General features: G+C 42.0%; 1 protein-coding gene across 2 annotated transcripts; it reads right to left on the bottom strand.

Moving 5' to 3' along the window:
• Positions 1 to 1,996: 1,996 nt before the first annotated feature.
• Positions 1,997 to 20,285, bottom strand: LOC121583231 (protein regulator of cytokinesis 1). 2 transcript variants are annotated; one of them, XM_041899421.1, is made up of 14 exons: positions 20,128 to 20,285; positions 19,085 to 19,217; positions 18,866 to 18,988; positions 18,518 to 18,751; positions 18,182 to 18,352; positions 17,926 to 18,075; positions 17,453 to 17,603; positions 17,233 to 17,369; positions 12,634 to 12,729; positions 9,627 to 9,779; positions 8,909 to 9,010; positions 8,400 to 8,492; positions 7,903 to 8,007; positions 1,997 to 2,772 (listed from the first exon to the last, which is right to left on the bottom strand). In XM_041899421.1, exons 1-14 carry the CDS (start codon positions 20,142 to 20,144, stop codon positions 2,707 to 2,709), a joined length of 1,731 nt encoding a protein of 576 aa, XP_041755355.1. In that variant the 5' UTR covers positions 20,145 to 20,285; the 3' UTR covers positions 1,997 to 2,706. The 2 variants fall into 2 exon arrangements, with proteins under 2 accessions (XP_041755355.1, XP_041755356.1); XM_041899422.1 differs by having other exon boundaries at positions 8,400 to 8,489.
• Positions 20,286 to 21,241: the final 956 nt, after the last annotated feature.

The following is a 21,241-nucleotide window of genomic DNA, read 5'->3' as shown; positions in this document are numbered from 1 at the left end:
GGTGGAGGAACATTGCTTTTTGTTTTGTTCCCCCTCAGGTTTCTCATCGAGGGTTTTGGTGTTCTGATAATGAGGCCAACCGTCATCTGGCCTCCTGAGGCTGGCTTCAGTAGACTCCCTGGAACTCAGGCAGGGCAGCAGTAGCACCTAGCAACACTAGTCCTACTTATTTCTCACTTCTTAGGAGCCTTATTACTGAGCCCCTCAGGCAGCAATAACTCAGCTAACCCTACATGTGATTAAACCACCTAAGACATGATCTATCCAATATTCCAAATATGACGTGTTTTCTCACAGGCTAAGAGGGGTATTTTTGTATAGTAATTAAGAATACATGTCTTGAGGAATGAAATATGTGTCAATTATTCTATTTTTAGTGTAGCTGGTTGTGTAACACGATGTGGTATCTGCCCTGCCTGCTAGAAGCCAACTACAGTGTACCTTTCTATACAAACAGAACTGCATTATAACTCATGAGAAACAGCACTTGCATACAAATACCGTACACCTACCGGTACATTAGTCAAATGTGTTTTTTCAGATTCACCTTTCCATTGGATATCATTTGTATTTTACTTTGACCCTCATCAGCTTATAAACGGTAACTAACAGCATTCTTTTCATTTCCCCCTTCTAGACTATCCTTCCTTCGCAACCGAAGCAACAGTGAACGGCAGAAAGATTTTATCCAATGAGCTAGAATCTCAGGACTCCATGGGTAGACTATAGCCCAGAGAGATAATGGCGTTAACCTGCTTGTCTCACACAAGTTGAACAAGTGGTTTTAAAATGGGGACATATGGTCACGACAATGAGATTCTGAGCTGAAGGACTTGAGAGGACTGCAGTCCGATAATTGAATTAGCAGATCATGGTTTATGGAATTTCCTGCGAAAAAGCACTGTCCAGTCGAGGGTCCCCCCAAGTGAAAACTATCAGACAATGAAGATACAGGAAGAGATCAAAAGCCAGTTAGTGTGCCTGTGGAATGACTTCAGCATTGTGCCAACATTGTTGGTGATTGATGTTCCAAGGGTCCCTATGAAGTTAAAAGCTATTGTACATGTAATCAGTTGGCCAAGCAGTTTTGTGGATGAGGGTCTCTCCAATTCCTGCTAGTGACCTGTGTATGTTAAGGACGACTACATTTAAATATGTCAATCAACTTAACATTTACTATTCATATTCTCTTTTGGCAATAAATATTTAATGTATATTTGAAGCAAAAAATTATAATTTGGGGGGGGGGGGCATAGTTGGGATGTACCAAATGTAACTTTATCATGTAATGTGCCAATAATTTAGCAACTAAAAATGTGCTTCTCAATGTCTAAAATTATTTCCAACTGGATCAGGGTATTGTTCTAACTCATTGCTGTCTGTTTAATCTAGCCTTGGATTTGTAATCATGCAGCCTAGACAACGTGATGGGCTTCAAATGGAGACAGTTGAATAGCAAACAGCTTTAATTGTGTAATACTGTGTTGCCTTGAAAGCATTTCAAATGTTCTTGACCATCATGCCATTGTTTGAGTGAGGCAATTATACAGCCAAAATCCTCTTCTCCCTGTTCATAAATGACTAACTTGATTATCCATGACAATTACATGGTTTCTACAATCCCACTCATCGGTAGAGGAGTGTTTTGGCTCAACGTCAATGAAACAATCCAGGATTGATGGAGCAGAAGAGGAATATCATTCATTTTCTATAACCACTCAAGTTTACAGGGCCTGGTTCAATCTCAGGACTCTAAATCAACATTCCCTATTATGAATAAAGACAAACTAATTTCATGTGTATTCATCTTTACCATAAATAAAAGTTCAAACAGTCCCATGTAGCTCAGTTGGTAGAGCATGGCGCTTGCAACGCCAGGGTTGTGGGGTCGATTTCCGCGGGGGACAAGTATGGAAATAAGTATGAAAATGTATGCACTCCCTACTGTAAGTCGCTATGGATAAGAGCATCTGCTAAAAGACTCAAATATAAAAGATAGGTGACATATAGATATTTATTAATAGGTATAAAAGAAACAAAGTAAAATTCACATGTTGACATAAGGCACACGGGTCAAGACAAAACACATTGCCAAGACAGTGTGTGCAGAACAAACAAACGGAGAGAAGTAGCTTTACAAGAAAGCAATATTTACAAACAGAAATATATTTTTAAAAGCTGTATGTGGATCTGCTGGAAGGTCTGTATCAAAACAGGATGCTTCCTCTGGTGTTACCAGGACATTTATTAAAAAGTAAAGTAAAATATTTTAAATGAATAGTACTGCATGTCTAACATCTAAGGGGCTCTACCTTTAAAAAAAAGTATCAAAACTTGTGCAATACCTGCCCTGGACGGCAGAATATTAAATCACAGGAAAACATGGCTTTATGACAGTGTCATCCACACCTGACATTTACTATTGCAATACGTTGCAAGTTCTACTAAGAATCCCTTTTGACCTATCCACTTCCTACAGGTTGTCTAAAGCATTACTATACATAGAGGCAAACTTGGTCAGATTTCAAAGTAACAACAACACCAACTAGCTAAAATTAGTTGCATCAAGACATCACAGACTTGTCCGTTGATGCTTGCATTACCTGAAATTCTCACTGACCATTACAAACACCGCCCGTATAGCCAGGAGAGGAGTGACAAGTGGACAGAACACAACCTCTGAGGAGTGAACTGTGCACGCACCTCTTAAAATGTGGGGTCCTTCGCTGTCGAATTGAAAACAGCGTCACTTGTCTTATTGGACAGCGCACTCTGGAGGGAATGAAAGATACATATTTCAGTAACTGATATCATAACCTCCCCCAAAAAACATAGGTCAGTATTTGATGTGCATTCGGAAAGTATTCAGACCCATTAACTTTTTCCACATTTTGTTACGTTACAGCCTTCCCCTCATCAACCTACACACAATACCCCATAATAACAAACTAAAAACAGGTTTAGAAATGTTTGCAAATGTAAAATAAATAGAAAAAAATAACAGAAAGTGAAATATCACATTTACATAAGTATTCAGACCCTTTACTCAGTACTTTGTTGAAGCACCTTAGCCAGCGATTACAGCCTTGAGTCTTCTTGGGTATGACGCTACAAGCTTGGCACACCTGTATTTGGGAAGTTTCTCCAATTCTTCTCTGCAGATCCTCTCAAGCTCTGTCAGGTTTAATGGGAGCGTCACTGCAAAGCTATTTTCAGGTCTCTCCAGAGATGTTCGATTGGGTTCAACTCCGGGCTCTGGCTGGGCCACTCAAGGGCATTCAGAGACTTCACATTTACAATGTTTATTATTATTATTACTTTTTTTGCATTTTAGTCATTTAGCGACTTACAAGAGCAATTAGGGTTAAGTGCCTTGCTCAAGGGCACATTGACAGATTTCACCAAGTCAGCTCGGGGATTCGAACCAGCAACCTTTCGGTTACAGGCACAACCTCTTAACCGCTAGGCTGTCACCCAGCCTTCGAGACTTGTCCCGAAGCCACTCATGCGTTGTCTTGGCTGTGTGCTTACGGTCGTTGTCCGGTTGGAAGGTGAACCTTCGCCCCATTCTGAGGTCCTGAGCATTCTGGAGCAGGTTTTCATCAAGGATCTCTCTGTGCTTTGCTCCGTTCATATTTCCCCTCGATCCTGACTAGTCTCCCAGCCCCCGCCACTGAAAAACATCCCCACAGCATGATGCTGCCACCACTATCCTTCACCGTAGGGATTGTGCCAGGTTTCCTCCAGACGTGGCGCTTGGCATTCAGGTCAAAGAGTACAATCTTGGTTTCATCAGACCAGAGAATCTTGTTTCTCATGGTCTGAGTATTTAGATGCCTTTTGGCAAACTCCAAGCGGGCTGTCATGTGCCTTTTACTGAGGAGTGGCTTCCATCTGACCACTCTCCCATAAAGGCCTGATTGGTGGAGTGCTGCAGAGATAGTTGTCCTTCTGGAAGGTGCTCCCATCTCCACAGAGGAACTCTGGAGCTCTGTCAGTGACCATCCGGTTCTTGGTGACCTACCTGACCAAGGACCTTCTCCCCCGATTGCTTAGTTTGGCTGGGCGGCCAGCTCTAGGAGGAGTCTTGGTGGTTCCAAACTTTTACCACAGGTGGACTCCAAGTTGTAGAAACAGTCTCATAGCAAAGGGTCTGAATACTTATGTAAATATGGTATAATTTTTTTTATATATACACATTTGCAAAATTTTCAAAAAAACTGTCAATTTTAGAATAAGGCTGTAACATAACAAAATGTGGAAAAAGTCAAGGGGTCTGAATACTTTCCAAATGCAGTGTAAATTCATGTGTCCAGATTATTGAAGTACAGTGACACAGTCTTAAGGCTGTTCTTACAGTGAAGTCAGAGTATAGTTTAAAAAGCTGGTCTAGTTTGGACACACCTACTCATTCAAGGGTTTTTCTTTATTTTTACATTGTAGAATATTAGTGAAGACATCAAAACCATGAAATAACACATATGGAATCATGTAGTAACCCAAAAAGTGTTAAACAAATCAAAATATATTTTATATTTGAGATTCTTCAAAGTAGCAACGCTTTGCCTTGATGACAGTTTGCACACTAATGGCATTCTCTCAACCAGATTCATGAGGTAGTCACCTGGAATGCATTTCAATTAACAGGTATGCCTTGTTAAAAGTTAATTTGTGGAATTTATTTCCTTCTTAATGTGTTTGAGGCAATCAGTTGTGTTGTGACAAGGTTGTGGGGGTATACAGAAGATAGCCCTATTTGGTAAAAGACCATGTCCATATTATGGCCACAACAGCTCAAATAAGCAAAGAGAAATGACAGTCCATCATTACTTTAAGACATGAAAATCAGTCAATACGGAACATTTCAAGAACTTTTAAAGATTCTTCAAATGCAGTCGCAAAAACCATGAAGCGCTATGAATAAACTGGCTCTCATGAGGACCGCCACAGGAATGGAAGACCCGGAGTTACCTCTGCTGCAGAGGATAAGTTCATTAGAGTTACCAGCCTCAGAAATTGCAGCCCAAATAAATGCTTCCCAGAGTTCAAGTAACAGACACATCTCAACATCAACTGTTCAGAGGGGAGTGTGTGAATCAGGCCTTCATGGTCGAATTGCTGCAAAGAAACCACTACTAAAGGACACCAATAATAAGAAGAGACTTGCTCGGGCCAAGAAACACAAGCAATGAACATTAGACCGGTGGAAATGTGTCCTTTGGTCTGGAGTCCAAATTTGAGATTTTTGGTTCAAACCGCCGTGTCTTTGTGAGACGCGGTGTGGGTGAACGGATTATCTCGACATGTGTAGTTCCCACCGTAAAGCAAAGAGGACGAGGTGTTTTGGTGTGGGGGTGATTTGCTGATGACACTGTCTGTGAATTATTTAGAATTCAAGGCAAACTTAACCAGCATGGCTACCACAGCATTCTGCAGCGATACGCCATCCCATCTGGTGTGGGCTTAGTGGGACTATCATTTGTTTTTAAACAGGACAATGACCCAACACACCTCCAGGCTGTGTAATGGCTATTTTACCAAGAAGGAGAGTGATGGAGTGCTGCATCAGATGACCTGGCCTCCACAATCCCCAGACCTCAACCCAATTGAGATGGTTTGGGATGAGTCGGACCGCAGAGTGAAGGAAAAGCAGCCAACAAGTGCTCAGCATATGTGGGAACTCCTTCAAGACTGTTGGAAAAGCGTTCCAGGTGAAGCTGGTTGAGAGAATGCCAAGTGTGCAAAGCTGTCATCAAGGAAAAGGGTGGCTATTTGAAGAATCTCAAATATAAAATATATTTTGATTTGTTTAACACTTTGTTTACTACATGACTCCATGTGTTATTTCATAGTTTTGATGTCTTCACTATTATTCTACAATGTAAAAAATAGTAAAAATAAAGAAAAACCCTTGAATGAGTAGGTGTGTCTAAACTTTTAACTAGTAGTATGTGTGTGTGTGTATATATATATATATATATATATATATATATATACACATACATATACACACACACACACACAGTCGTGGTAAAAAGTTTTGAGAATGACACAAACATTAATTTTCACAAAGTCTGCTGCCTCAGTTTTGATGATGGTAATTTGCATATACTCCAGAATGTTATGAAGAGTGATCAGATGAATTGCAATTAATTGCAAAGTCCCTCTTTGCCATGAAAATGAACTTAATCCCCCCCAAAAAATTCCACTGCATTTCAGCCCTGCCACAAAAGGACCAGCTGACATCATGTCAGTGATTCTCTCGTTAACACAGGTGAGAGTGTTGACGAGGACAAAGCTGGAGATCACTCTGTCATGCTGATTGAGTTAGAATAACAGACTGGAAGCTTTAAAAGGAGGGTGGTGCTTGAAATCATTGTTCTTCCTCTGTTAACCATGGTTACCTGCAAGGAAACACATGCCGTCATCATTGCTTTGCACAAAAAGGGCTTCACAGGCAAGGATATTGCAGCTAGTAAGATTGCACCTAAATCAACCATTTATCGGATGATCAAGAACTTCAAGGAGAGAGGTTCAATTGTTGTGAAGAAGGCTTCAGGGCGGCCAAGAAAGTCCAGCAAGCGCCAGGACCGTCTCCTAAAGTTGATTCAGCTGCGGGATCGGGGCACCACCAGTGCAGAGCTTGCTCAGGAATTGCAGCAGGCAGGTGTGAGTGCATCTGCACGCACAGTGAGGCGAAGACTTTTGGAGGATGGCCTGGTGTCAAGAAGGGCAGCAAAGAAGCCACTTCTCTCCAGGAAAAACATCAGGGACAGACTGATATTCTGCAAAAGGTACAGGGATTGGACTGCTGAGGACTGGGGTAAAGTCATTTTCTCTGATGAATCCCCTTTCCGATTGTTTGGGGCATCCAGAAAACACCTTGTCCGGAGAAGACAAGGTGAGCGCTACCATCAGTCCTGTGTCATGCCAACAGTAAAGCATCCTGAGACCATTCATGTGTGGGTTAGCTTCTCAGCCAAGGGAGTGGGCTCACTCACAATTTTGCCTAAGAACACAGCCATGAATAAAGAACGGTACTAACACATCCTCAGAGAGCAACTTCTCCCAACCATCCAAGAACAGTTTGGTGACGAACAATGCCTTTTCCAGCATGATGGAGCACCTTGCCATAAGGCAAAAGTGATAACTAAGTGGCTCGGGGAACAAAACATTGACATTTTGGATCCATGGCCAGGAAACTCCCCAGATCTTAATCCCATTGAGAACTTGTGGTCAATCCTCAAGAGGCAGGTGGACAAACAAAACCCCACAAATTCTGACAAACTCCAAGCATTGATTATGCAAGAGTGGGCTGCCATCAGTCAGGATGTGGCCCAGAAGTTAATTGACAGCATGCCAGGGCAGATTGCAGAGGTCTTGAAAAAGAAGGGTCAACACTGCAAATATTGACTCTTTGCATAAATGTAAAAGCCTTTGACACTTATGGAATGCTTGTAATTATACTTCAGTATACAATAGTAACATCTGAAAAAAATATCTAAAAACACTGAAGCAGCAAACTTTGTGAAGATCAATACTTGTGTCATTCTCAAAACTTTTGACCATGACTATGTATGTAACTGATTTTGTTATAATGTTTGAGTCACTCAGATAGCATAACAACACGGCATAAGCCATGACAAATTGTGTAGAATTGCAGGAAACTAGCTTTGAAACTGTACTATTTTCTCTCCACCCCATGACAAAATTGCAGGACATTTGATTTATAAGGGCAAAATGTATCTGCGGCCAAGAGGGTTGTACATATTTTGGGGTCGGAGTCCTCACCATTGGCCACACCAACTACGACCCCCACCCCCCGCCCAGGCTAACTTCACCACAGCTGCTGAAAGAAATCCTAGGGGAAACACTGAGTTTAGTTTAAAATGCTGCTCTTACAGTGAAGTCAGAGTAGCTGATGTCAACAGGTTGTTTCCTCTCTGTACTGTTGTACTCCAGCAGGGGTGTTCTCTGACTGCTACTGCTCTCCAGGGACCTTGTTTTCTGCTCAGCCAATGAGTGGACACAAACAAACATGGCACATCAGAGTCAACAAACTGAACATGCAGCACACTTCCTTCTCTGCAGTCTCTGCTTACCTATCGAATCCATCTGAAGTATTACATTTCTACATCTCTTGACCAGAATGATTAACTTGGAAAGAGGTTAGATTCTAAAGACGAGTTTTAATGTATCTGTCAATATTGTTTGTCTTTCACAAGCTAGGTAGACTGTGGAAAGTGGATTACCGCTCGAATAGGCAAAATGCTATAACAGCATCACCTAGTGGTTGTCTTAATAGTCGTCCAGCTATATAAATGGAAGATGTTCACCATCCAAGTTGGATATAAGTGTGCAAGCACAAGAACAGTTTGGAGTGAGTGCTGGGTGTGTACCTGCATCTGAACCTGGGAGAGAGGAGGCTTTCTGCTGGGCATACTGATGAAGGTGCTGGATGACCGCACCCTGGTAAGCTGGCTAGGAGTCTGCTGAAAGAAGGGCTGTGTGGGTCAAGGTCATGTAAAACTAGTGACACCTTTCTTTAAAATGTTCCACCTATGTAAGGTTCTTAACATGAGACATTCTTACTTTACGCAATTATATAAAAATAAGTGTTACCACAATAATAAAGTGTCCAGTTGGTTTTGGAGGCGAGTGAACTAGTCTCATGTGGACCACTGTAAGTGCTAGTTACTGTATCTTCTACAATTACATATCTGGATATTCTTTCAGACAATATCGCAATATTATGTTTGGGCTAGTCAGCTGTCCTTGCACCAAAACTCCAGTATTTTTCCTTCAAAGCTTGTTCTCCATCTTTTTTTTAAATAGTGAGCCAATTTGTTTTCAGCACTTTTATTTAATATCGTATTGTGAGGTCCCTTGCAATTCCCAGCCCTAGTACCTTCCTGATCTTGTTGGGGGTGGGGCCATTTATCCCTCCATGGGCCCTCTTCGTGGGAGTTTTGAATAGAGTCGTCATCTCCCCCTTCTTTGATGTCTGCAACTTCAACACAGACACAAACAAAGCCTCAGTCACGGACCAGTCAATAACAAACAATCAGTCCCCCAGAATGGTCAAATCCCCTTTTCCCACCACTGCCATTCGGCAGATACACATGCTGACCACCATACTCTGTACAAACCTATTTTAAATCTAAGTTCAGCACAGTAAGTTTAATAATTGTCCTTTTGCACATGGGAACAGAGAGATATGGTTTTACGATAGTTTGTGATGAAAAACAGTCACCTTGTACGAGAGAGATTTACACAGTTATCAAAATGTCATGCCAGAGTAAGCCTACACGAAACACAGCCCTTATTTTAAGTGTTTATAAAATCCCCTATGGGAAAAATGCATGGTGGAAAAACAATTGAAACCATTTCCCTGTTTGACTGCTAGGTTTTATGGGGATTATTACTCATACTGTGGTAATCTATTTACATCATTTAGCAGACGCTCTTATCCAGAGCGACTTACAAATTGGTGCATTCAACTTATGGGGGGGGGGTAGAAGGATGACTTTATACTATTTATACTTTATACTATTCCAGGTATTCTTTAAAAGAAGTAGGGTTTCAAGTGTCTCTATGGGAGAGAATAAGGAGGGGGATGGACTTACGGCGGCACGTTCACTTTTCTCCTTGCCTCTCTGCTGCTTGTGCTCCTCCCATTGGCTGGAGATGTAGGTCATGACTCTCTGGCCCTGGACCAGGAAGGCAGAGCCCTGGTCCTTCTCCCAGACTTCAACCCCCGTCCTCAGCACTTCCTCCAACTGGTCACATCACATAACAGGGAGAAACAACGTCACTTTTCCTTTGTCAAAAGCCCTTACAGAGCCTTGCAAAAGTATTAATCCCACTTGGCGTTTTTCCTTTTTTGTTGCATTACAACCTGTCATTTAAATGGATCTTTATTTGGATTTCATGTAATGGACATACACAAAATAGTCCAAATTGGTGAAGTGAAAAAAATTACTTGTTTCAAATAATTCTAAAAAATAAATAACGGAAATGTGGTTCGAGCATATGTATTCACCCCCTTTGTTATGAAGCCCCTAAATAAGATCGGGTGCAACCAATTACCTTCAGAAGTCACATAATTAGTTAAATAAAGTCCACCTGTGTGCAATCTAAGTGTCACATGATCTGTCACATGATCTCAGTATATATACACCTGTTCTGAAAGGCCCCAGAGTCTGCAACACCACTAAGCAAGGGGCACCACCAAGCAAGCGGCACCATGAAGACCAAGGAGCTCTCCAAACAGGTCAGGGACAAAGTTGTGGAGAAGTACAGATCAGGGTTGGGTTATAAAAAAAGATCAGAAACTTCCCCACGGAGCACCATTAAATCCATTATAAAAAAATGGAAAGAATATGGCACCACAACAAACCTGCCAAGAGAGGGCCGCCCACCAAAACTCACGGACCATGCAAGGAGGGCATTAATCAGAGAGGCAACAAAGAGACCAAAGATAACCCTGAAGGAGCTGCAAAGCTCTACAGCGGATATTGGAGTATCTGTCCATAGGACCACTTTAAGCCGTACACTCCACAGAGCTGGGCTTTACGGAAGAGTGGACAGAAAAAAGCCATTGCTTAAAGAAAAAAATAAGCAAACACGTTTGGTGTTCGCCAAAAGGCACGTGGGAGACTCCCTAGACATATGGAAGAAGGTACTCTGGTCAGATGAGACTAAAATTGAGCTTTTTGGCCATCAAGGAAAATGTCTGGCGCAAACCCAACACCTCTCATACCCCTGAGAACACCATCCCCACAGTGAAGCATGGTGGTGACAGCATCATGCTGTGGGGATGTTTCTCATCGGAAGGGACTCGGAAACTGGTCAGAATTGAAGGAATGATGGATGGGAAATACTTGAGGGAAACCTGTTTCAGTCTTCCAGAGATTTAAGACTGGGACAGAGGTTCACCTTCCAGCAGGACAATGACCCTAAACATACTGCTAAAGCAACACTTGAGTGGTTTAAGGGGAAACATTTAAATGTCTTGGAATGGCCTAGTCAAAGCCCAGACCTCAATCCAATTGAGAATCTGTGGTATGACTTAAAGATTGCTGTACACCAGCGGAACCCATCCAACTTGAAGGAGCTGGAGCAGTTTTGCCTTGAAGAATGGGCAAAAATCCCAGTGGCTAGATGTGCCAAGCTTATACAGACATACCCCTAGAGACTTGCAGCTGTAATTGCTGCAAAAGGTGGCTCTACAAAGTATTGACTTTGGGAGGGGGGGGGGTGAATAGTTATGCACGCTCAAGTTCAGTTTTTCTGTCTTATAACTTGTTTGTTTCACCAAAACAAATATTTTGCATCTTCAAAGTGGTAGGCATATTGTAAATCAAATGATACAACCCCCCCCAAAATCAATTTTAATTCCAGGTTGTAAGGCAACAAAATAGGAAAAATGTCAAGGGGGGCTGAATACTTTCGCAAGCCACTGTATATACACAAGTCACTGGCCATTAGTGCATTTGGAAAGAATTCAGACCCCTTGACTCTATTCTTATTTTGTTACATTACAGCATTATTCTAAAATGTACCCCCCTCCCCTCATAAAATCTACACACAATACCCCATAATAACAAAGCAAAAACAGGTTTTTAGATTTTCTTTGCAAATGTCTTAAAAATAAGACTGAAATAGTACATTTACATAAGTATTCAGACCCTTTACTTAGTACTTTGTTGAAGCAGCTTTGGCAGTGAATACAGCCTTGAGTCTTCTTGGGTATGACGTTACAAGCTTGGCACACCTGTATTTGGAGAGTTTCTCCAATTCTTCTCTGCAGATCCTCTCAAGCTCTGTCAGGTTGGATGGGGAGCGTCGCTGCATAGCTATTTTCAGGTCTCTCCAGAGATGTTCGATTAAGTTCGTCCGGGCTCTGGCTGGGCCCCTCAAGGACATTCAGAGACTTGTCCAGAAGCCACTCCTGAATTGCCTTGGCTGTGTGCTTAGGGTCAATGTCTTGTCGGAAGGTGAACCTTCACCCCAGTCTGAGGTCCTGAGCGCTCTGGAGAAGGTTTTCATCAAGGCTCTCTCTGTACTTTGCTCCGTTCATCTTTCCCTCGATCCTGACTAGTCTCCAATCCCTGCCGCTGAAAAACATCCCCACAGCATGATGCTGCCACCACCATGCTTCACCGTAGGGATGGTGCCAGGTTTCCTTCTTCTTCCAAACTTCTTCCATTTAAGAATGATGGAATTTCTGAATGCACTGTAACGTCATTGGCATTTTACATAAGACCACAACTACACTGACACCACCATAATAAGCAGCATATGAGAATGACCTTGAACCGATCATTGGATGCTCCAGTGAGCGGTTGTGAATAGAAGCTGTGCTGAATTAACGCTCAACTGCAAAGTGCCTCAACTCAGTAGGAGATTGTTTGATTACCATCATCAACCATGTCTGCCACTTTTCATAAACATAATATTTTATATGTAAAAATAAGAAGACTATAATTTCTACAACTTCAATTCATTTTAAATTAGGTCAAAATAATTGTCAGAGATGAATGAATGGTATAACTTTCCTTCAGACTGTGAAGCCAACCGCCATACAAATTTATAGAAGGACATGTTGACTTAAATCACATCCAGCCTTACCTTTGGCAGCATCTTTTGAATTTTGACCTTCTCTTTGGCCTCTTTAAGAAGGGCTCCTCCTCTGTTGGAGAAGCGGTTTGGATCATTGGCCTTTTTCTGCAAAGAGAAGTTTGAGTAATAGATTATATATTTTGTCAAATTATATAATTAACAAAATTAGCAACACACTGAACATGTATCAGAAAAAGAGCAGCTTGTTGTTTAGTATCTACTGTGGATATTTATTTTAGTTTACAGCAAATCCAAAACAGATTACATTAGTGCTGACCCCATTTAGTCGGCCAAGATTATTTTTTAGTCGAGCAGCAGCCCAAAAAACATAATATATATATTTTTGTTACTGCTCGACTAAAAACAAATCTTGGTCGATCAACAGCCTATCGACCACTCAAATAAATGGGGTCAACCCTAATGAATCTGTTTTGGATTTGCTGCAAACTAAAATAAAATATACACACAGTGTATTCGGAAAGAATTCAGACCCTTTGACTATTTCCACATTTTCTTACGTTACAGCCTTATTCTAAAATGGATGAAATTATTATTTTTCTCATCAATTTACACACAATACCCCACAATGAAAAAGCAAAAACAGGTTTTTAGAAAAGTTAGCAAATTTATTAAACACACAAAACAGAAATATGACATTTACATAAGTATTCAGACCCTTTACTCAGTACTTTGTTGAAGCACCTTTGGTAGCGATTACACCCGAGTCTCCTTGGGTATGACGCTATAAGCGTGGCACACCTGTATTTGGAGAGTTCCGCCCATTCTTCTCTGCAGATCCTCTCAAGCACTGGCAGGTTGGATGGGGAGCGTCGCGGCACAGCTATTTTTCAGGTCTCTCCAGAGATGTTCGATTGGGTTCAAGTCCGACCTCTGGCTGGGCCACTCAATGACATTCAGAGACTTGTCCCGGAGCCACTCCTGCGTTGTCTTGGCTGTGTGCATAGGGTCGTTGTACTGTTAGAAGGTGAACCTTCCCCCCAGTCTGAGGTCCTGAGCGCTCTGGAGCAGGTTTTCATCAAGAATCTCTTTACTTTGCTCCGTTCATCTTTCCCTCGATCCTGACTAGCCTCCCAGTCACTGCCGCTGAAAAACATCCCAACAGCATGATGCTGCCACCACTATGCTTTAACGTAGGGATAGAGCCAGGTTTCCTCCAGACGTGGCGCTTGGCAATCAGGCCAAAGAGTTCAATCTTAGTTACATCAGACCAGAGAATGTTGTTTCTCATGGTCAGAGTCCTTTAGGTGCCTTTTGGCAAACTCCAAGCAGTCTGTCATGTGCCTTTTACTGAGGAATGGCTTCCATCTGGCCACTCTACCATAAAGGCCTGATTGGTAGAGTGCTGCAAAGATGGTTGTCCTTCTGGAAGGTTGTCGCAGCTCCACAGAGGAACTCTGGAACTCTGTCAGAGTGACAATCAGGTTCTTGGTCACCTCCCTGACCAAAGCCCTTCTTTCACGATTGCTCTGTTTGGCCGGGCAGCCAGCTCTAGGAAGAGTCTTGGTGGTTCCAAACTTCTTCCATTTAAGAATGATGGGGACCTTCAATGCCGCTTGAATGTTTTGGTACCCTTCCCCAGATCTGTGCCTCAACACAATCCTGTCCCGGAGCTCTACAGACAATTCCTTCGACCTCATGACTTGGTTTTTGCTCTGACATGCACGGTCAACTGTGGGACCTTATATAGACAGGTGTGTGTCAAGGCTCATAGCAAAGGGACTGAATAGTTATGTAAATAAGGTATTTGTTTTTTCTGTGTAATAAATTAGCAAAAAAATCTAACAACCTGTTTTTGCTTTGTCATTATGGGGTATTGTGTGTAGATTGATGAGGAAAAAATATGTCATCAATTTTAGAATAAGGCTGTACCGTAACAAAATGTGGAAAAAGAAAGGGGACTGAATACTTCCCGAATGCACTGTGTATATACACATTTCCAGTCAAAAGTTTGGACACACCTACTCATTCAAGGGGTTTTCTTTATTTGTACTATTTTCTACATTGTAGAATAATAGTGAAAACATCATAGCTATGAAATAACACATATGGAATCATGTAGTAACCCAAAAAGTGTTAAACAAATCAAAATATATTTTATATTTGAGATTCTTCAAAGTATTCACCCTTTGCCTTGATGACAGCTTTGCACACTCTTGGCATTCTCTCAACCAGCTTCATGAGGTAGTCACCTGGAATGCATTTCAATTAACAGGTGTGGCTTGTTAAAAGTTAATTTGTGGAATTTCTTTCCTTCTTAATGCGTTTGAGCCAATCAGTTGTGTTGTGACAAGGTAGGGGTGATATGCAGAAGATAGCCCTATTTGGTAAGAGACCAAGTCAATTTTATGGCAAGAACAGCTCAAATAAGCAAGGAGAAATGACAGTCCAGCATTACTTTAAGACATGAAGGTCAGTCAATACGGAAAATGTAAAGAACTTTGAAAGTTTCTTCAAGTGCAGAAGCAAAAACCATCAAGCGCTATGATGAAACTGGCTCTCATGAGGACCGCCACAGGAAAGGAAGACCCAGACTTACTTCTGCTGCAGAGGATAAGTTCAATAGAGTTAACTGCACCTCAGATTGCAGCCCAAATAAATGTTTCAAGTAACAGACATCTCAACATCAACTGTTCAGAGGAGACTGCGTGAATCAGGCCTTCATGGTCGAATTGCTGCAAAGAAACCACTACTAAAGGACACCAATAAGAAGAAGATACTTGCTTGGGCCAAGAAACACGAGCAATGGACATTAGACCGGTGGAAATCTGTCCTTTGGTCTGATGAGTCCAAATGTGAGATTTTTGGTTCCAACCGCCGTGTCTTTGTGAGACGCAGCGTAGATGAACGGATGATCTATGCATGTGTGGTTCCCACCGAGAAGCATGGAGGAGGTGGTGTGATGGTGCTTTGCTGGTGACACTGTCAGTGATTTATTTAGAATTCAAGGCACACTTAACCAGCATGGCTACCACAACATTCTGCAGCAAAACACCATCCCATTTGTTTTGCCCTTAGTTGAACTATCATTTGTTTTTCAACAGGACAATGACCCAACACACATCTAGGCTGTGTAAGGGCTATTTGACCAAGAAGGATAGTGATGGTGTGCTGCTTCAGATGACCTGGCCTCCACAATCACCCGACCTCAACCCAATTGAGATGGTTTGGGATGAGTTGGATCGCAGAGCAAAGGAAAAGCAGCCAACAAGTGCTCAGCATATGTGGGAACGCCCTCAAGACTGTTGGAAAAGCATTCCAGGTTAAGCTGGTTGAGAGAATGGTAACAGTGTGCAAAGCTGTCATCAAGGCAAAGGGTGGCTACTTTGAAGAATCTAAAATATATTTTGATTTGTTGAACACTTTTTTGGTTACTACATGATTCCATGTGTGTTATTTTTTATAGTTTTGATGTCTTCACTATTTTTCTACAATGAAGAAAACAGTAAAAATAGAGAAAACCCTTGAATGAGTAGGTGTGTCCAAACTTTTGACTGGTACTGTATATAATTTTTTTATGTATGGTACACGAGACAACCGTCTGATTCATGCCTGTCTCAGTGGACTAATCCATTGCGGAGGCCGCGGGGATGGCACACCAGTAGTACATTTACCGTTCGAATCTACAACGTTTGTTTGGTTAAGGTAATTTCTGTTAATGCATTCAATATATTATTATTACAGTCTTTTACCGTTCTCATTGTCGGAGTGGACACATTGTTTGCGGACCGCACAACCTAGGCTACGCTTATGAGGAACAAGTTTTGGTTTAATTCATACCATTTACAAGTTGTCCATTTATTCATTGTCTTTTGTTTGTAGCTCTCCTGTCAATGTTGATTAAGGACGCACACTGGATTATGTATAGAAGTAGGCCTAGACTACCTGGCCTGCACGCAAACGTAGGCCTATTTGGGGATCTACCTGCAGGCTGCAATGTTTTCATTTGTTGTCTTCATGTAGGCTATTTTACGTCTACATAGTTGGCAATTGCAATAGAAGTTACTTTTAGAATTTTGATTAACCACATAATGATTGAGATACGAAGACTTTGTTATAAATTAAATTAAACTGTTCCACGAAAATGTGCATATGAAAATCATAACTGGCACGCAGATCGGTAGAAATGCTAAGATAAATTGGCACTCCAAATGGAAAAGGTTGCCAACTGCTGGTGTAGCCTATTACCGGCAACTTCAGGAGCTTAACGACAGAATCTGCGAAGGCCAGCAGCAAGGGGGAGGAGGAGGGTCGTGAACCCTTTTTTCTCTCTCTTCTGGTTAGGCTATCTTGATCTCTGGCTCCCTCAACTCATGTGTGTCTTCATTATTTAATCACTGTGCTTAAAGCATAAGACAAGCTCATTAGCCTACATATAGGCTAGTTGATTTCATTAAAACACATAGGGTGTCTATATAGGGAAAAATACACCTTTTAACATTTCAACCAATCGATTGGTCGAAAGAAAAGTCAACTCTCCATCGACCAAGATTTTTTTGGGTCGCGGACAGCCCTTGATTACATGCACAATTTTACAAAACGTTGCAATTTATTTCACAAACATAACTTGACCGCAAATACAAGCAGTACCTCAAAGTCCTGGAAGACGGCCCAGTACTTCTCCCATTTCTGCAGGGCCTCCAGTAAGGGCTTTACCTGGTCGTAATAATTCTTCACCTTCAATAGCGCAGCATCATGCAGCGCCAACAACTCCTCTGTGAAGTTATCTAGGGAAAGACGGATTGGTTCGATCAGTATGTATGTGTGTTTTGTGTGTGAGCGTGAGATTTCATAGTGTTGTTCTACTCACTGTCACAGAAGTGGACGTTGAAGGGTTCCCTCTGCTCAGGGCCCAGGTTGCACTTGTCCCAGCTGGCCACTAGTTCCTGTCGGACATTTTCAATCACATCCTCCAGCCTGGCCTTCTGCAGTTCTGTCAGACGGTCCACCTCTCCCTGCCACTGGACGGGACAACATGGTCAGGTTCAGTAAGAAGAAAAAGGAAAGCAATGCTCAAAAACAGTGATAAGGAGGAGTTACTATAAGAAACCCACATTTTTGTTTTCGGTGTTCCCTAATGAACACTACCCGGGTACAGGACTGTCTCAAACACTGTGGCGTACTAGCACCATCTCTGTTCTGTTCCCTTGTTAGCTAAGTCTGAGGCAACATTATAGTCAAAGTGCAATGTTTACTGTTTTGAACAGCTGTGTGTGGTATGCAGGTGAAGCTTTGTCCAACACAGTGGTGAAGTAGAGGTATGAAGAAGGAGTGAGTTCCAACCTGTGTGATTTGGTCAGAAAGGGTACCCTGCACACTCTCTTGGAACACATTGTGGTCTTGCTCCAGCGCTTCCAGACGATTCCACAGGCACATGGCTCGTTCTTTCAGCTCAGCTAGAGTATTCGTCAGGGATTCCTTCTTGACTTCCATCTACACAAAATGATACAAATACTATTGGCCCAGACCTAGAAGTCACACTAGATTCAATATAATTTTTAAGTAATCATTAGTAGTGTGGCTAGATTATTTTCAGTACCTGGGAGAGCAGCAGTTTGAGGGCTTTGATGTTTTCATTAGTGAGCAGGAATGTCTCCTCGTCGTGGCACACAGACTCTTTCTCCAGGCTAGTCTCTGGTTCATGACCCATCTCCTCCATCAACTTCCTGATGTCCTCACGCAGACCTGAGAACACCTGTGCACGACTCTTCTACAGGACAAGAGGTTAGATGTTTTCAAATATACCAGTAATGAGCAGTTGAGACATAAAGTGACATTTTGAATAATAATGTTGCTTTCTAAAGACAATAGGAGATTCAACATGACATTCATACTAAACCCAAATCTTCCCCCTGGCCTGCAGCCATTACAATACCTTTTCCTCGCTGAGGGTCTGGATGTGCTCCCGGAGCTCCTGCAGCTGTGTGCGAGATGGCATGCTGCCAGTGGGGATGTAATAGGGCGTGATGCACAGCTCCACACACAGTTCCTTATCCTGCTGCTGCAGTCCGTGTAGCTCCTTCAAACGCTCCCCCTTCTCCTTGGTCAGAACGTCCACACGCAGACGGAGGTTCTTCTCGATCTGGAGGACTGTCAGGCCCTCCTCCAACTGACAGGTGGACAAGATGGAGAAAGGAGGTCAGTACAAAGGAAGGGAAGGAGTCAAGCAGAGGAAGCAGCTAACAATGTTGTTGATTATTAAAAGCCTTAAAGTATCACTTACTTTGTATGGTTCCGTTGACATTTCCAGGCACAAGGTCTCCAGCTGTTTTTTAAAAGTGATTATATTGGCCCGGATGCGGTGCTTCAAGGCTTCCTCCTCTATGATCATGTCATTCAAAAGGCCCTTTAGGAAAGGAATGTCATAGTTGGTTAATTAACTATTTGACGAGGCTTCGGTAACATTCAGTTCATCTGAATATACTGTTTTCTAAAGCCTCACCTCAATGTGTTTCTTCACAGTCTCCATTCGCTCCACCCTCTGCTCCTCCATAATGCCTATGCTGTCCCAGATGTCCACCAGCCTGGCCATGGCATGGTTTATACCCGTCACTAGCGAGAAAGCCAGGGCTTCACTGCAGAGATGAGTGACAAGACAATCACATTTGGTAACTTAAGCTGGCTAGGTAGCTAGTTATCAAACATATAACTTGGTATTTTGAACACTTTGTTTACCGCCAGACTAGCTCTGGTCCAAGCGCATGCGTTGGATCTGCACTACGACGGATGGGCCAGACATAACTAGTCTGGCGGTTCTGGCAGAGAAAGGTTCGTCAACAACAGTTACAGTAGCATCTTTATTTTGGTGAGTAATGGAAGTGTGTCAATATTACGGGGGAAATCCATCTAGGGATGAATGTAAAGATGAAGAGCGTAGAACAGGGTTCTTCAATTCCGGTCCTGGAGGGCCGAAACACCTCTGTTTTTCATCCTCTCCTTCTAATCAGGGGCTAATTCAGACCTGGGACACCAGGTGAGTGCAATTAACTACCAGGTAGAAATAAAAAACTGAAGTGTTTAGGACCTCCAGGACCGGAATTGAAGAACCCTGGCGTAGAAGAACGCTCATGTGGTCCTCTGTAGCTCAATTGGTAGAGCATGGCGCTTGTAACGCCAGGGTAGAGGGTTCGATCCCCGGGACCACCCATACGTAAAAATGTATGCGCACATGACTGTTAGTCGCTTTGGATAAAAGCGTCTGCTAAATGGCATATTATTTATATTATGCCGCACGTAACGCCCTGGACCAGCGCTTACACACACAGCTGGCTAGTTAGTAAAACAGTATCAAAAATTAGCGTTAGTCCTCTGTTAGCTAGCAAAGGTTTGAACATTTCCCCTATCTCGGCAATGCTGCAATGCCATTAGCTATTTGTATTGTGGAAGCAACTTCTCATTTTATTCAACCAAACTCATTGATGCAGCTAACTGAGTCTATGTACTGTACTAACGTTAGCATACTTTAGCAAGTCAACTTGAACGTACCTCCTCCGACTGGACATAGCTTCTCCGAAAACAATGAAGGAAAAATAGGTAGCTATTGAAGAATATAACTTTTTTTATACAAAAAGACGTATAGATGGCTGGCTGGTTTGAAATGTCAACTCAGCGGTGCCGAAGCAGTACCGTTTCTGCTGTTTGTGATAAAAATTCAAAAATGGGTTCCTTGTTCAAGAAGGGCTGTGATTGGCTATTCACTCACCAATGACACGCCCACTTTCTCACTTTGGTCAGGAGGCTTTCTGCCTCCATCAAGTGGACAGTAGGCTACATTGCATTTTCACTTCAGTACTATACAAAGTCAAAATATTTGTATAAAATGTACGTCACACGCCATATCAATGTTATTTGTTGGTAGCTATTGCTGATTAGATGGATACACAGTCTGTGCATTCAATAATGTTGAATAATGAGTCAGGACAGCTCAATGTCTGTAGTACTCTGATGAGATGTTTGAACCTGCAATATGAAAAGTCAGCATGATGCATGCCAATGTCCAAAGTTAACGATTCTTTCTGTCATACTGACAGCAAATTGTGAAATGACCGAACAGTAGTAGGCCTGTAAAGGTTGAGCACAGAGGATGTGTTCCAATGTTGCATTCTGTTATTTTCCAGTTAATCATTGACACACTGTCTGTCAAGTGAATTGGCAACTGAAAAGGACTAACATTCATTATAACGTCGTAGTCTCCAAATCATTAGTCATTTAAATTATACATAGCTAGTATTGTAGTAGTTTATTAAACCATGAATTTACTGATACTTTATACAAAATTGTTGTTTCTATTGATAACACAGATGCACAGTATATAAACACATTCAAGCACCCACGACTCTACAAAGTAATATAAAATACAATTTTAAGAAGATTTAAATAATTATTTGATAAGATTCCAAACTTTTAAAGTTAATCTGAAACATCAACTTATATTGAAAATCTTTAGATAACGGTGCAATATTGGAATAGAAACTGGAGGTTGTGTGTTAGAAAATAAATGGTGAAGTCGACATGTACAGTGGGGAAAAAAAGTATTTAGTCAGCCACCAATTGTGCAAGTTCTCCCACTTAAAAAGATGAGAGAGGCCTGTAATTTTCA

Source organism: Coregonus clupeaformis, chromosome 15 (genome assembly GCF_020615455.1).
Source record: "Coregonus clupeaformis isolate EN_2021a chromosome 15, ASM2061545v1, whole genome shotgun sequence".
Classification (NCBI taxonomy): domain Eukaryota; kingdom Metazoa; phylum Chordata; class Actinopteri; order Salmoniformes; family Salmonidae; genus Coregonus; species Coregonus clupeaformis.
Note: the sequence above shows the minus strand (reverse complement) of the source record. Positions and strands in the feature narration are given on the sequence as shown.